This window comes from Acanthochromis polyacanthus, chromosome 17 (assembly GCF_021347895.1).
Source record: "Acanthochromis polyacanthus isolate Apoly-LR-REF ecotype Palm Island chromosome 17, KAUST_Apoly_ChrSc, whole genome shotgun sequence".
Taxonomy (NCBI): Eukaryota; Metazoa; Chordata; class Actinopteri; family Pomacentridae; genus Acanthochromis; species Acanthochromis polyacanthus.
Genome location: NC_067129.1, coordinates 387,957 through 404,406, shown reverse-complemented (window position 1 = coordinate 404,406; position 16,450 = coordinate 387,957). Strand labels below are relative to the sequence as shown.

The 16,450-nt window shown below is 38.7% G+C and overlaps 2 protein-coding genes across 2 annotated transcripts in view; one reads left to right on the top strand and one right to left on the bottom strand.

The window, feature by feature from the left end:
- Positions 1–16,325, bottom strand: part of pof1b (POF1B actin binding protein) — a 52,234-nt gene extending 35,909 nt beyond the window's left edge. Inside the window, 4 exon segments of the mRNA XM_051937884.1 lie at positions 7,046–7,126; positions 7,859–7,865; positions 14,997–15,264; positions 15,267–16,325. Of these exon segments, the coding sequence (XP_051793844.1) occupies positions 7,046–7,126; positions 7,859–7,865; positions 14,997–15,264; positions 15,267–15,444 (534 nt within the window). The 5' untranslated portion in view covers positions 15,445–16,325.
- Positions 1–16,450, top strand: part of LOC127530597 (uncharacterized) — a 155,070-nt gene that overhangs the window by 126,999 nt on the left and 11,621 nt on the right. The window lies entirely within an intron of this gene.

Genomic DNA, 16,450 nt, shown 5'->3' with positions numbered 1-16,450 from the left:
ACAGAAAACACGTAAAGTCCAAGGCGTACGTAATCTACGTAACTAGGCGCTGAGCCGGAAAGATTTTTGATTGACAGGAAGGGAGCAAACCAAACGCCTCGGTCCCGAGCGCGTTGATTGGCTGATGTTTTCAGGTCCCTGCCATTCCACAGTTATTTTATTTAATTTTTTTATTCTTTTAGAGACCATACATACAAGTCCAACTAAAGGTCAGTATATTCATTTTATGTGAATCAGACAAATTAAACAAAAAACATCCTCCATAATGCCTTTAAGTCAACGCATTAATTCAAGCTACTAAACAGCAGCTGAGCTTAAACGAACATCTAATCACAGCAGAAGAACCTTTTTATTTTGCTGCTGATGTTAACATGACGTCAGCTGCTTTACAGTTCCTGCCTCCGACAGCCTCTAATTACCCCGGATGCTTCACATACCCCAACCCAAGCCCTGCAGTGAGAGAAAAGCTCCAAGGATGGAGGAGAACAGTTAGTGAACCAAAGACAGGAAAGTCTAGGAGAGGATTTATCCTTCAGCAGCACACGTCCGGTCATCCACTGCTCGTCAACTTTCACTCGTCTAGATGTTTTCTCTCTCAAGCTTCCACCTCCTGAAACAGATTACGTAACGTCCAGAGGAGGAAAAGTTACAGAAACTGAATGCAGACGCCACAACAAATACCCTCACTGCCATCCCCTGTTTCTGTTATTTAAGTCCCAAACTGAGTTCTGTGAAATTTTCTGGATGAATTTGTAGAATTTAATCTGTTTCCAAGATCTCTGTATTCTGGTCACAAACAATATCTTAGCAGTAAAGTCAATTTAAGGACTCCATATTTCCAAAATCTAACTTAGCAGAGAGAGGAAACTTGGAGACATAAAATAGTTCAGCTGTGGCCAATTTTTCAATAGAAAAAATAGCCAGAAAAATTCTCATTTTTGACATGTTTTTAAAACATCTAATATCATTTATGATATATTTTTGGCATCACATTTGATCATTGGCCAGTTTTAGCACATATAGTTCCTTGTGAAAGTATTCGGCCCCTTTGAACTTTTTCAACCTTTCGCCACATTTCAGGCTTCAAACATAAGATATAAAATTGTAATTTTTTGTAAAGAATCAACAACAAGTGGGACACAATCGTGAATGGAATGAAATTTATTGGATATTTTAAACTTTAACAAATAAAACCTGAAAAGTGGGGCGTGCAATATTATTGGTCCCCTTGCTTAATACTTGTGTAGCGCCACCTTTGCTGCAATTACAGGCTGCAAGTCTCTTTGGGGTATGTCTCTATCAGTTTGCACATGGAGAGACTGAAATTCTTGCTCATTCTTCCTGCAAAAACAGCTGGAGCTCAGTGAGGTTGGATGGAGAGCGTTTGTGAACAGCAGTCTTCAGCTCTGCCCACAGATTCTCCATTGGATTCAGGTCTGGACTTTGACTTGGCCATTCTAACACCTGGATACGTTTATTTGTGAACCATTCCATTGTAGATTGGCTTTATGTTTTGGATCATTGTCCTGTTGGAAGATAAATCTCCGTCCCAGTCTCAGGTCTTTTGCAGACTCCAACAGGTTTTCTTCCAGAATGCTCCTGTATTTGGCTCCATTCATCTTCCCATCAATTTTAACCATCTTCCCTGTCCCTGCTGAAGAAAAGCAGGCCCAAACCATGAGGCTGCCACCACCATGTTTGACAGTGGGGATGGTTGTGTTCAGGGTGATGAACTGTGTTGCTTTTACGCCAAATATGGTTTTGCATTGTGGCCAAAAAGTTGGATTTTGTTCATCTGACCAGGCACCTTCTTCACATGTTTGGTGTGTCTCCCAGGTGCTTGTGGCAAAACTTCAAACCAGACTTTTATGGATATCTTTGAGAAATGGCTTTCTTCTGCCACTCTTCCATAAAGGCCAGATTTGTGCAGTGTACGACTGATTGTTGTCCTATGGACAGACTCTCCCCACCTCAGCTGTAGATCTCTGCAGTTTCATCCAGAGTGATCATGGGCCTCTTGGCTGCATCTCTGATCAGTCTTCTCCTTGTTGGAGGTGAAAGTTTAGAGGGACGTCCGGGTCTTGGTAGATGTGCAGTGGTCTGATACTCCTTCCATTTCAATATGATTGCTTGCACAGAGCTCCTTGAGATGTTTAAAGCTTGGGAAATCTTTTTGTATCCAAATCCGGCTTTAAACTTCTCCACAACAGTATCTGGGACCTGCCTGGTGTGTTCCTTGGTCTTCATGATGCTCTCTGCACTTTAAACAGAACCCTGAGACTATCACAGAGCAGGTGCATTTATACGGAGACTTGATTACACACAGGTGGATTCTATTTATCATCATCAGTCATTTAGGACAACATTGGATCATTCAGAGATCCTCACTGAACTTCTGGAGTGAGTTTGCTGCACTGAAAGTAAAGGGGCCCAATAATATTGCACCCCACTTTTCAGTTTTTATTTGTTAAAAAGTATAAAATATCCAATAAATTTCGTTCCACTTCACGATTGTGTCCCACTTGTTGTTGATTCTTGACAAAAAATTAAAATTTTATATCTTTATGTTTGAAGCCTGAAATGTGGCGAAAGGTTGAAAAGTTCAAGGGGCCGAATACTTTCACAAGGAACTGTAAATGTATATATTATATATATGCATATATATAATTGGCAGAGGCATAAAGCAGAGCTGTGTCCTTGCTCCCACTTCGGTTGGCATCTACTTTGCAAATGTCTTCAAGACTGCATCTGTGAATATCCCCAGTCATGCTGGAGTGTCTCTGCTGACAGACATGATGGTCATTTTTTCTCACTAGCCAGATAGAAAATCAAAATTAGAGCTGAAGAAAATGTTTCTGTGTGTAGACGATGCAGCTCTGTGTCCAACATCAGCTTCTCATCTGCAACAACCGCTCAGCAGGTTCTCGTCTGCATGTCAGAGATTCGGTCTCACGATCAGCTTGAAGAAGACGTTACTCTGTCCTGAAGCACCGCTCAATACTTCTCCATAAATGAAATGATCCTCCAGAATGTGAACGCCTTCACACATCTTCTATCACGACCTCTAGACAGAAAACTCTCAGAGCTGCAAACAGACATCTTATGATAAAAACTAAGCTAAGAGTCTATGAAGCGTGTCATGAGTGTACTGATGTATGGATCTACAACATGGACCACATACCGACATGAAGAAGACCGGCAGAACGCCTTTCACACCAGGAACCGGACAGCTGTCCTCAGTGTAACGTGGAAAGACAAAATGACTAATGAGACACTGTTTGATATCACCAGTTCCAATCCCTGTCATCACAACTGAATTCAACATCTCCGGTGGTCCATGCACAGAACGCCTCGACAGAACCTTCAGTGTTCTGAAAGAGGCCCGTTGGCAGACCTCGTCTCAGGTGCAGGGACGTTCTGAAGACTTTAAAGCCGTCCTCGTGGACGTCCTGCACTGAGCGAGCAGTTTGGTACTTCAAACCACACAAAGGAGTCAGAAATGAGAAAGCAGCAAATCTAGAGAAACTAGAAACTGTCTACTACTACCAAAAAAACCTGGCTGATCTCACTGAAGCTGGCCTGAACTGAACTCAAAGTTTTCTAATCACCTTTTCCTGTCACCTCTGCTGGCAGATGTTCACGTGTGAACAGAACTTTTTTTCTACAGTTTACACGTTAAACACGGAGGATCAAAGAAGAAGAAGCTGCCAGACGAGTTCTGGACATGTCAGCCTCAGCTATAGCTCCCTCCTAAAGAAGGATTTAACGTCTTTCTGAACCTATTCGGTGAGTGTTTAACATCCATCAGTCTGAAGCTTCAGCTGCAGATTCAAGGTGAAGGTTTCAGGTTTGTTCAGGCAGAATCGTTCAGATGTTTATCACAGAGTCTAAATAAAATACAGTTTTCAGGTAGAAAACTACTGAAAAGATGCATGAAAGCTCAGTTTTTGCAGCAAGTGTGAAGAAAAATCTTTCTGTTACTGAATACAGTTCTGTTTTAGACTCACTGTAAAAAAAAGTTTGAAGCTGTAAAAAAAGTGAAAATCAGGCAACAAGAGGTCCAGAATTTAAAAAAAAAAAGTTGAATACTGCGACATTCACTTAAAACTGCATGAAAAACAACAACTTCTTTTATTTATAAGAGGAAAACAAATTACTATCGGTGATAAACATGCAGTTTGTTGATTAGTTTCATTATTTATCCTTTATTTCTATGTGTGTGTTTGTTTGTTTTTAGATATTATCCAGAAAAAAAATCTGGGAAATTTTACAGTTAAATAAAAAAAGGTAACACTATTTTTCAGCCCTTAAAATTCAAATTTGTCTTTCAGAAATTCTGTAAAATATTGATTAAAATACAGTAATTAAATGTAAATTATGTTTTTTTTTTGTTTTACTGGTTATTGTGTAATTTAACAAAATAAGGAAAATCTGCAAAATTACAGGCAAAAAATATTTAACATTTTTCTGTCTAAAATATACAAAAGTTTTCTGTTAAATAATGAACATATCTGTTAAAATAATCATCTAAATACAGTAAAAGTGAGGTAGTTTTATGTGTAAATTAATCGATTTTTCTGTGATTTTACTCGTTATTATCTGTAATTTGACAAAAAAAAGGCAGAAAATCTTTGCAGTTACATGTAAGAAATGATTTCCTATTTTTTAGTTCTTACTATAAATATTTTTTCTTTTAAATATTAAACAATAAAACAAATAAACAAATAAATCTAGGATACTAGTTAGTAGTTTCTAATTTATTCTGTCCTGCCTTTTTACCTTTTTCTCCCTGGAGCTGCTGTAACGGTGAACTTTCCCCACTGTGGGATCAATAAAGTTTATCTTATCTTACATTTATTTAAGTGACAACTACACTCAGAAATTGACCGTTTTTGCAGCTAAAGGCTGTAAATATGTGACATAATAAATATTCCCAGAGCTTTTTCTGCTCTAACGCTGCCTCCTTTAAGGACAAAGTGCAGATAAATCACTTCTTTATGTGTCAGGGTTACAGATTACTCCTGTTCTTTACGTTTAGACGCAGCGTTGAGGTGGAACCCAGCAGAACGGAGCCGTAAATCAGAACCTCCCTGTTCTGACAGCAGCCACAGAAACAACGCTGTAGGTTCAGTCAGAGAAACGCTGCTACAGCCGAGGCTTCTGGGAAGCGTCCAGACACACCCGAGCTCCGTCAGCGACAGTTTAAGGTCCTGTGACGGTGAACAAAGTGCTGTTGAAACAGTGAAAGCAGCAGCAGGGAGGAGCTGCAGACAAACTGCCCCCGGCTAACGGCAGAACTAAGAGCGTTCCCATGCAGAGGATTCAGGCTGAGGGGTGTTTCTCAACCTCCTTTGCATGTTTTCCTGCTTTCTGTTCATCCCACTGAAGGAACGGCTTCACATTCCTCCAATAATTACACCTTCAGCCTAAAATCACAGAGAAGGAGCCGCAGTAAGACTCAGATTTTACAGCCGGGAGCACAAAGGAGTTGAACCGACGCTAAAAAAGTCAAACATTAAGTCTATTCAGCAGCAACAGCTCTGGTTTATTAGTTTAGAAGTTCAGGGAAACTGTTTAAAGCTGCATTTTTTAAAACAATCTACTGGTGTTTTTATTTTTATGTACTGTTTTGTTAAACTACAGGTAATATGGAAAACAATCCCAAAAAATGACAAAAAAAAACAAAAACAAAATTTAAGGAAAGCTTAGATTCTCATGAATCCGCCGGTATAAACCACTTTCAGATGCGATTACCACAGCGGGTGAGAAAAACACATTTGTCCGACAAAAACGAATATTCATCCATCCGTTCTCTATACACGGCTTCAACGCACACAGCGCGGCTCACATTTCCGGGTTATTATTACACACAGATGAAAGATTCCACAAAAAACGGCCATAATCCAACCTTTTACATCCAGACGACACAAGCCAGTAAACTATTTTGTCCAAAACATGTCCTGAAGTCGGTATAAAATCCCCGAATCGGTCGTTTTCAAGGAAATGCACCTCGTGATGCCCGTCCAATATTCCCCGTATTTCTCATCATATTTTTTATTTACAAATAAAATATTAGCACTTTTTTGTACTGAAAATGGCTGGAATTGACTGCAGCTTAAAGGGCTAATCTAAAATCCACATCAAAAATCTGTATTTTTATTATTTTTAATGTATTTAAACCAACAAAAGATTTTACTATTTCACTGATATTTGCTGCAATTTGGAAGAAAAAATATTTTTATTATATTTTGACAAATTTTCATTTGCTCTTTTACAGGGATTTTTGGATTTTTATGATATGTAAATATAATTATTTTACAAATATTTAACAAAATACACATATTAATGCTGTATATTAAGGATAAAATGGAAAAAACTAAATAAATGAAATAAACAATAATCATTTTTGAATGTAGGAAGGAAAGTCGCCCAAAACTTTCAGTAACGTCACATCAAAAAAATCATTAACAATCATTTATTCTGTGGCTGTAAAATTACACTATTTTTTAGTTTATTTAAATGAGAAATATTTTTTATTTTACATATATCTGCCAATATATTCACAGCTTTGTTTTACAGATGAATTTCATTCTATTATTGATTCTATTTATTTTTACTGAATAGAACACGCGTGTTGTTTGACTTCCTGTTAAACTCTGAGGTAACTTCCTGTCTCGGCCTGTTCTTGCCTGCTGCTTTTATGACGTCTCACCACCTGCGCTGTCAAATAGGATTCCTCTACGGCTGTTATTATCCCTGCAGTGCATAAAAATACATGAATAGCTTCTTCTTCTGTGTTTCTGCTGTGAGCTGCTGGAACGAGTCAGGACTCGTTAACCAGGTACTGAAGCTCATTAAGCGTCTGTCAGAGCTTCAGCTTGGAGTTGAACTCATGTTGGCGGATTTTCATCAAAACAAAAAGACGGATGAGGAATTAAAATAAACAAAGGCAAGACCTAACATGACTTTGGCTCTACTGAAACAGATACTTGTGCGGTTGCGTGGATCAGGAGGCTTTTATTGTGAAGGGCTGTGTTTTCCTTACCTCCTCCTCGATGCTGGGCTCCGGACTCTTCATGGGACTGGAGGACTGGCTGAACACCGACGAAGACTTCCCACTGACGCTCTGAAATACATGAAAATAAGAGAAAGAGGAGACAAAAAGTCATCAGGCATGAAGGGAAACACAAAATAAAAGCTCAAACAAACCCACAAAATGTTCACTTATAATAAGAATAATAATGATAATTCACTGTTTTGTTCAGCAGTTTTGTTGTCCGTAAACTCACAGAAGAAGCAACATTTACATAAGAATAGCAAAAAAATATTTATTTAACGGTAAATAATGTCCACATCAAAAATCTTTTATTAAATTTATTATTTTTGCAACATTTGACTTTTCTCAATTCCGGATTTTCATTTTGACACGGTTTTTGATTATTTTTACAGTGCAGCTCAAAATACGCTCTAAAAGTCGTTAAACCAGCGATGAATGTGTCCACAGAATACTTTTTTAAAGATAAATTGTTTTCTGTTACAAACCAAAAAGCTGAAAGTGAGGTTTGTTTGTTTTTCCTTTATCTGAATAAAATGTGCCACCGCTGTGCATATCAATGCTTTCTCTATTATTTTCTGCAGGTTAGAGCAGCATCCCTCCCTGACAGTGTGAAAAGGAAGTTGGTATTTTTTTGGTATTTTTCCCCTGATGTCACTCTGAAGGCTAAATAAATAAAAAAACTGAACTGAAGCCAGTAACAGTCAAATTAATTTCCCATGAGGTAAGACGTGATGTCAGTTCACCGACATGCCAAGAAAAATGCCTCCAGAACTTCACCATGAAGCTTCCAGTAGATCTGACCTGCAGTCTGAGGGGTAAACAGCAAAACGAGCAGCAAACAAAAGATCATCTACAATAACTGGAGTTTGTATTAATGACGAAAACGGTGTCAGATCAGCAGCTACTAAAGACACGGCTTCAGCTCTGACTGGGGATGTAAAATTCTGAATAATTGCTTTTCTAAAATAAGCAGGATCATCAACCACTAACTAATTATAAACGGTCACATATGTAAATCTGTTTGACATGTTCTTTGAATGTAGCGTCACTGTCCCAGCCAGTTGAAGTTGCCTTGAACATGATTCCACCTGGAGCTCATTCAGTAGAGCAGGAGTCTCTGTCAAGGTGCCCACCATAGATATACACAAACGCTGGATGTCTCGAGACGGAGTCGGCGTCGTCGTCACTTGGCGGCCATCTTAGGACAGGGGACTGCTCTGTCGCACTGTACTGTAGTCAATGGTAAGGTGGATGATTTCCTCACTTTAACACTCATAACTCGCTCAATTCTTGATTGATTTACAAACGGTTTAGTTTATTACAAACCTTATTAACGTGGCTATGATTCGGGCTCAATTCCGAAATCGCAGCTTTTCGTTTTGAAAAATGCGGCATAGTTGTGTGTCTTTTCTGCCTGGCTACTCACATTGAAGATGGTGTTACTCACAATCTGATTTTCAATTATTAGGTTTTCCTGAGACCAACGTTTTTTGAGAACCGAATCTTTAGGCGAAATTACATTCTTTGTGGTTGTGGTTGTATTTATTTGCTTGTTAAGAGACTTTGATTGAGACCTTAGACTTATTGTTTGTATACATCCATGCCTGGATTAGTTAGCCTGCAGCCGAAATGCATTGTGGGTAATGTAGGCACCAGGTAAATGAAAAGAAAAGACATCATCTCCTTTTGTTGTGCATTGATTTTGGTTGAGCTTTGTTTTTATCTGTGCATTAGAAAGCTGATAGTAAAAAAAGTGCAATGCTAAATATTAAAATTACATTTACATCCATTTATGCTGAAAAAAGATTATATCTGTGTTCATTATTATATGAATTCAATGCTTTTAATTATTCTTATGTAAGCAGTAAAACAAGTACATCTCTGACGTTTATAACAAACCAAGCTGTTGTAAAATCGGTTGAAAATTGAGCAATCTACAGTGATTTTAAAATCCATGCTCCATTGACTTTAATGTTATGAGTGATCGAGCAGCCCTGTCCCAAGATGGCCGCCATGTGGCGACGTTGCTCCCCATAGGCTGACAGCGCTCATGAGCCATCTAGTGTTTGTATATATCTATGGTGCCCACTGCTAGCTAAAGCCCCACAATGCTCTGCTCTAACATGGAAGTATCTCTATTAAACAGTCGGAGGCTTTACCTGGTGGAACAAGCAGCTCCTACAGCTGATCTCACATCAAATCAGAGGCAAATAAACTAGACAGCATTTCAACAGCAGATCTTCTGTGTCACTTTGCAGTGTGATCTGAATGAAGTTCCTGACATAAAATAAACCTCCTCCTCCTTATCTGTCCTCACAGATAAGAGGAATCACAGACATCCAGAGGACGAGCAGTTTAACCTCTGATCCGAGCAGCAGATTGCAGCATGTGTGATTCATCCAGGTGGAACAAAGAGTGTTTCTTCTACAGGTGTGGCGTCCACACAGTCAGACGAGGCGTGGCTCCACTTCTTTATCTAACATGTTCTCAGAATTCTGCTCAACATGAAGTAGAAGCTGTAAACTATCAGCAGCAGCCAGAAGCTGAACAATAATCTGCAGCACGCACGACTAAAGACACCAAATCACAATCAGAAAGGAGGAAAGTGAGCAGAGGCAGAGCGGGAAAACCTGGGATTCAGATGTTTGACTGTTTACACCAGAAGAGGTCAGAACATCCAGGAAGAGAAGATCAGAGTCCAGCTGGCACCAAACGAACCAGTAAAAACAAACCAGGACGACGATTCAGATTAAAACCAGAGCTGAGGACAAACAAACCGACGGATGAAGAACTCTGACAGGTTTCTTTGATGATGAGAGATTACAGTTACAGAAACCACATTACGCTCTGAGGCAGCTAATTATCTGGAAATGAGCCCAACTGGAGAGTTTCATCCTTCCATGAATGTGAGCTGACAGAGTTCACTGACTGGAGAGGAGCTTTTATTACCCAGAAACACAACTTTAGGCTCTAAATCAGCTGCTCTTTGCTCTGACACACTGGAAATAAGAAAAGTACATTTAAACAAACTACAGTAAGTGATCAGGATTTAAAGTTTAAACAACTGACAGCTGTTAATGCGAGAACCACAATAATAAATCAGTTAATTAATCAACAACTACTCTGATCATCAAGTGATCAATTTAAGTCTTTTTTAGTAAAAAAAAAAATCCTCCACTATTAAAATAAACATTTCTTTGGGTTTAGGATGAAATGAGACATTTTAGAAACACTGACTGACTCTTTTCTCCATTTTAAAAACTTTATAAACAAATATTGAGCCTCAGCTAGGGCTGGGCGATAAATAGAATTAATTCTATTAATTTGCCTTTTTAAAACCTGATGATTTGAAAATTTGCCAAATCGTAAAATCGAGGCGAGCTTAAATATATAACAATACAGATTCTTCTTCTGCACTGGCGTTTGCTTCCGCCTCTCATCTCCTTCCACCAAAACACTCACACCCCCGTCATGGCGGACAGAACAGCAGACGAAGAGTTGGTCGCCAGAAAAGGGCCTCATGTTACATCGATTATATGGAAGTGGTTCGGCTTTGACAAGACTGACACAGAGCAAACTACAGTCATGTGCAAGGTTTGCAAAAGTACTGTGAAAACGAAGAGTAGCAGCACAACTAACCTCTTCGCACCTCCAGCAGAGGCTTCCTAAAGAATGGGAAGAGTGCTGCAGCTAGGAGTGCAGCATGGCTAGCACTAGCCATAGCAAACAGACCGCAAAGAAACAACAAAAATCCATTAAAATCGTAAATGTTCAAGATAACTAAAAAAATCGAGATTTTATTTTTTTGGCCATATCGCCCATCCCTAATCTCAACAGAGAAAAAAAACAAGGCCACGGTTTGTATGAACCTTTATGAGTTCTGACAACTTCTGAGGAAATGATGTTCAACCAAACAAACTGTATGCAGAGAATCGATGGTGTTTTAAATGATCTATGACTGTAAAAATGGGAGCAAAATGAGTTTTTATAGAATCCTAAACTCAAAATGGAGAAAAATTACAGTTGCAAACTCATTTTAATTAATTTATTACTACTTTTATTTTGTTTTAGATAGATTAATGTTTAAAATCTAGTTTAAATTACATCTAATTTTGAGTTGGTGAAACTTTACGATGTCAACACAACTCTTTAAAACAATGTTTGGAAATTCAAATAAATAAAATTTTTATAATGCAATCATGCATTTAACTGAATTACTTTTTAGGATGTAAACCTAACGAAGAATTGATGAATAAAGAAAATATTCGACAGATGAAATGACAAACAATCTTTAAGTTAAAGTTCAGGTCTGGGGGTACAACAGAAGGTTAAGTTTGGTTTTAAACAGATTTTCTGTGTGTTAATTTTGTGTGTTTTCACCTTTAACAGACAGAAAACAGCTGAAGCTAAATGTAAGAGGAGCATCAAGCAGCAGGTCAAAGGAAGTTTTTCTGATGTTGCTCCACAGACTCTGATTGTTCACGTTATTTTCTAACAGGCTGGAATGAACAAACAGCTCAATAACTTCAGAAGCAGCAGAAACAACGGTGAAGTTCACGCTCTGCAGGACTTCATTCCTCACATACTGACGGCTTTTTAAGGCGACTCATTTGCATATAGAACCAAACAATTCTCAAAGCAGATCCCTCCTCAGCCTTCAGCTGATCATTCGAGGTGTGAAAATCTAAAGCTCAGTGTGAGAAGTGAGGAGCTGACGCCACTTCAGAAACATCTCAGACCAACGGCAGCCATCAGGACAAACTAATGCACCGACCGAGATGTTTAACGGCTCGGTGTGAGATCCAGCTGATTCATGAGGGAACAGAGATCTGATAGATAATTAGAGCAACTCCATCAAATCTGCACTTTATTCACATTTTTATTCATAAGTTCAACGGTTTGTCTCAACAGGCTGCTTATAAAAGCCAAGCAACTGAATAATTCTGCAAAAAAATCAACATTACAGCACAAAAAGATAAACATCCTACAATTCTACAGTTTCATTAGCAGACGCTTTTGTCCAAAGCGACGTTCAACACAAGCAAGAATTCAGACATCAGGAAAAACCTGTAGCAAGTGTAAAAAGTGCTTCAAGTGCGATTGGTCAAAGGTGCTGCCATCAAGTGGCAGAAGAATTGCCCCCACCCCCCACCCCCCCTTTTTTTTTATCTTTGTCAGCTCTAAATAAGTGCTGGGTTTTGGACCACCTGACTTATTCTACCCCTAAGGTGGAGTCAGATTAAGTGCCTAGGTGTTCTCTGAACAATTGAGTCTTCAATTGTCTTTTAAAAGTAGAAAGAGACTCATCAGAACGCACATAAACATGAAGTGCAATACTGGCTAATAATCACAGAAAACATCACATCACTGGAGAACTGTCCTGTTGTTTTGCTAACGGCTGCAGGTTATTTTCATTCATTCCTCTCATGTTTTCTGCTGTTTTTTTTAAGCATTTAACTTCACATAACGAGGAAAACTGCACAATAAACTCAGATTTTTTTGTAGTAAACAAAGTGGAAAAGCAGCTAAACGCTCCTTTTTAAATGAAAATAATCACAGAAAATGCCAGAAAACCGTTGAGAACTTCATAATTGTTGTGCTGACAGCTGCTCCTACATGTACCAGGGAAAACTCTGATTAAATTCATGTTTTTATCATAAAGAAGGTTTAAAGGAAGTGAGTGTTGTTTTTTTAGTAAAATAAACACAGAATATAGCGTAAAAATGTGAAGAACTGTATCAGTGTTCTGTTAACAGCTGCTTACTAATTATTCCTCGGGGAAACCACACACTGAACTGATTGTTTTGTGTTAAAAAGAGGCTGCTTTTTAAATGAAAATAATGATATAAAATATCATTTCTGTTATGTTAGAAGCTCCTGTCCAACTAGCTGCTGGTTATTTTCACATATTCCTCTGCAAAGACATCACATTTTGTGTCATTTAAGTTCACATAACAAGAGAAATGCACATTAAAGTCATATATTGTTAAAGCAGAGGAGGTTAAATGGTGCCAAGGACTCATTTTGAATTAAAATAATCATAGAAACTATCCAGCCTGTTATGTTAACTGTGATCCTCCTGCTTGCTCCAGGTTATTTCTAATTAGTTCTTGTGGTATCTGATCTGTTACATGTATTACTTAATAAGTTAGTAGTATAGAATCTGTTTTGTCTTGTTCTAGTATTTGATATGAGTTGCTTGTTATATGTAGTGTCTGCTCTGGTGTCTCTGACCACAGATGGAACCTGCATTATATTCTATCCATGCCATGGGAAAGTGTTCTCCTGTTTACAGAGCCCTGTTGGAGGTGTTTTATGAGGGTTCTTCTGTCTAAAATACTGATTTAGGGATTCTTCAGCTGTTGTAGACAAGGGGGTTTGTTTGGGGATGCTCTCTGCTTTCCCCATATGGTAGGCATAAAGAACCATTTGTTTTAACCCCTCCTATATGTTGAAAACCTATAAACCTGATCGCTGGCTATTGTCAAGCAGGAGGATTCAATTGGCCGACTCCTTCCAGGCAGGTTCTGTCTGTACTGATGCTGCTCTTTCTTTTAATAAAATACTTTTAAAGAAAGTCAGTGTCACGGACATTTTCTCCTTCACCGCACATCATGGACACAGAGAGAGGAACAACGACATTCTGTTGTTATTTTACGGATTTAGGTTTCACATAAACAGATAAACCAAACTATAAACTGGTATCTTTGAAAAGAATATTAAGTCTGAAGATATCAAAAACACTATTTTCTAACCATTCTTAACACAAATTAGGAATTGACAATCAGAGAATATAATTGAAACTGATCGATTAATTAATACTGTTTCATAGTGCATTTTGTTTGACTGAACGGCTGGGGAGGGTGGGGAAAGGGGATTGTTCATTGTGTTCTGTTATTAAACTTCATTGTTCTCTAATCTCAGCTGAATGTACACAATGTCTGCTTATATATAGACGGCATTTGTTTTGGCTACAGAGCATTTTAATTGTGTAATAAGTCAGTGAAGTGTATAACTATCACATGGAAAAACAGATGTTTGCCTTAATATCTTGTGTACGAAGTTATGAATGTACATTTATTAACACAAAATTAATAAAAAGTAAAATAACAAAAAACGTATTTTCTCTCAAATAATCATAGAAAAAGTCATAAAACTGGAGAACGTGAACAGTTCTCTATTAATCTTCAGAGATGTCATGTTTGTGTTGATTTAACTTCACACAGGAAAAACTGCACATTAAACTCATATTATCTGAAGGTTTACACGTACTCATTTTTTATTTAAAAACTCCTAAAATATAACCTCAGTGTTTGGTTAACAGCTCTCGTCCTGCTTTCAGCAGCTAATTTCTAAATATTCCTGTTGGTATTTTAGCATTTAAGTTCCCGTAAACAGAAAAAACACACGTCAAACTGATATCTTTGTACATTAGGTTGTTGCTAGAGGTACGGACCGTACCCGTAGCCTGTGGACATTTTCTGTTGAAATAATTATTGAAAGATCTCCTGTTTTGTGTTGTCTGATGTCATTTAACTTAGATCGTATTGTTGTAATAAAGGAGATATAAAGCTACAAGTACTCATTTTTTTAATGAATTAATTGTGTTTTGTTAGCCAGCTGCCGTCCTGCTTACAGCAGGTTATTTCTAGTTATTACTCTGTTTTGTTCTGTTTTATAGTTTAACTTCACACAACAGCAGAAACTAGACACCTACATCACATTTTTCTAATAGTCGACTTAAAGGCAGTAAATTCTTGGTCTCCACGGCGGAAACACATCTGAAGACCAGGAAATGACCTGAATAGAACTTCTAATGCCTGGTTTGTACCACTGATGATGTTTTTAAGGTCAGATTGAGGCTCAGTTTGTCTCCCAGGTTAGAGATTGTTGTTGAGCTCTAAAGAGCAGAATCACAGGTTTTTATGTTTGTTTTTACCTCCACTGCGCTCTGCTGGTACAGCAGGTCGACTCCAGGCTGCTGACGCTCAGCCGCGGCATCGTCTGCAGGTAAACCGGAGAAACCATCTGCTGCATCATCGGCTGCTGCATGAGGACGTAGGACTGCTGCTGGACGGCCTGCTGCACCGGGACGTAGGACTGCTGCTGGACGGCCTGCTGCACCGGAACGTAGGACTGCTGCTGGACGGCCTGGTAGGACTGCTGCTGGACGGCCTGCTGCACCGGGACCAGGTAGCGCACCCCTCGTACGAGCCGTTCAGGGCGTAGGGCAGCGTCGACACCTGAGACACCTGAGACACCGGAGACACCGGAGACACCGGGGACACCTTGCCGCCGGAGATCACCGTGCGCGTCACGGGCTCCGCAGAGGCCAGGTTCACCGTCCGGTAGGTGGTCGTCGTCTTCTGCCTCGCCTGGACAGACATGGTGATCTGTGGACCGTAAAGTGTGGAGAAGAAGCAGGCAGAGCGCTGTCGTGCACCGGGATCACTTCCTGCTCTGCGGCGCTAACTGGAGAGGAAAGTCCGGTCTGAGGAGTATTTTGAGGGAGAGGAAGAGGAGAGGGAGGCGCTCTGAGGCTGTATGCAAATATCCAGTAGGAGGAAGGAGAAGTTCCGCTGATTCCTCCTGAAAATGTTCACAGAGCTTCAGAGGTTTCATCCAGGAGCTGCTTCCTCCAAACGTTTTACTTTAATAAAGTGGCTCTGCGGAGTTTCTCCTCGTGTTTTTGCTGCTAGAAATAGACAGAAGTTTAGTTTAGATTCACGGATTCCACAGGTGGAAAAATATAGAAAAAGAAGAACCACAAGGTGGAGACAAACAGCTGCAGCTGGTAGCAACATAAAATCAGTCTGTGGTAGCAAAGATCTACCTGGACACTGTAAGCAATATAATAATAATAAATGTAGAAAGACAGAAAAGAATGTTTGTTTGTTTGTTGTTTGTTTGTTTGTTTAAAAAAGAAGGGGGTGGCATCAGAATTGCCAGAAAAATAAACATTAACGCAGTGGGAAACTACCCTGTTTTTATATTCAACATGTAAGTTAATACCAATAAATAAATAGGTAAAGGGTTTTTACGAGCTAATATCTGTAACTTAACAAAACAGGAAAAATATGTAAAATGGTAAACAGTTTATAGAGTTATTTACAGTTTTACAACAGCTGTCTAATGTACAGATTTTTATGTTCATATAATAACACCAAATATCTGTAAAGTATCTTTTTGATGATGATTTCTGTTCAGTAAAAACTGTGGGATTTATTATCAGATGTTGTAAAAGAATGAAGTACTATTTTTGGATATTTTCACAGTGTTGGTCCTTTTTAACTATTTTTTAAAAACAACATATAAAGTTATACTCTGTATTGTGTGAATTTGCAAGATATTATATGGAAATAACAGTGTATAAAGTATTTACAATTTGTCAGT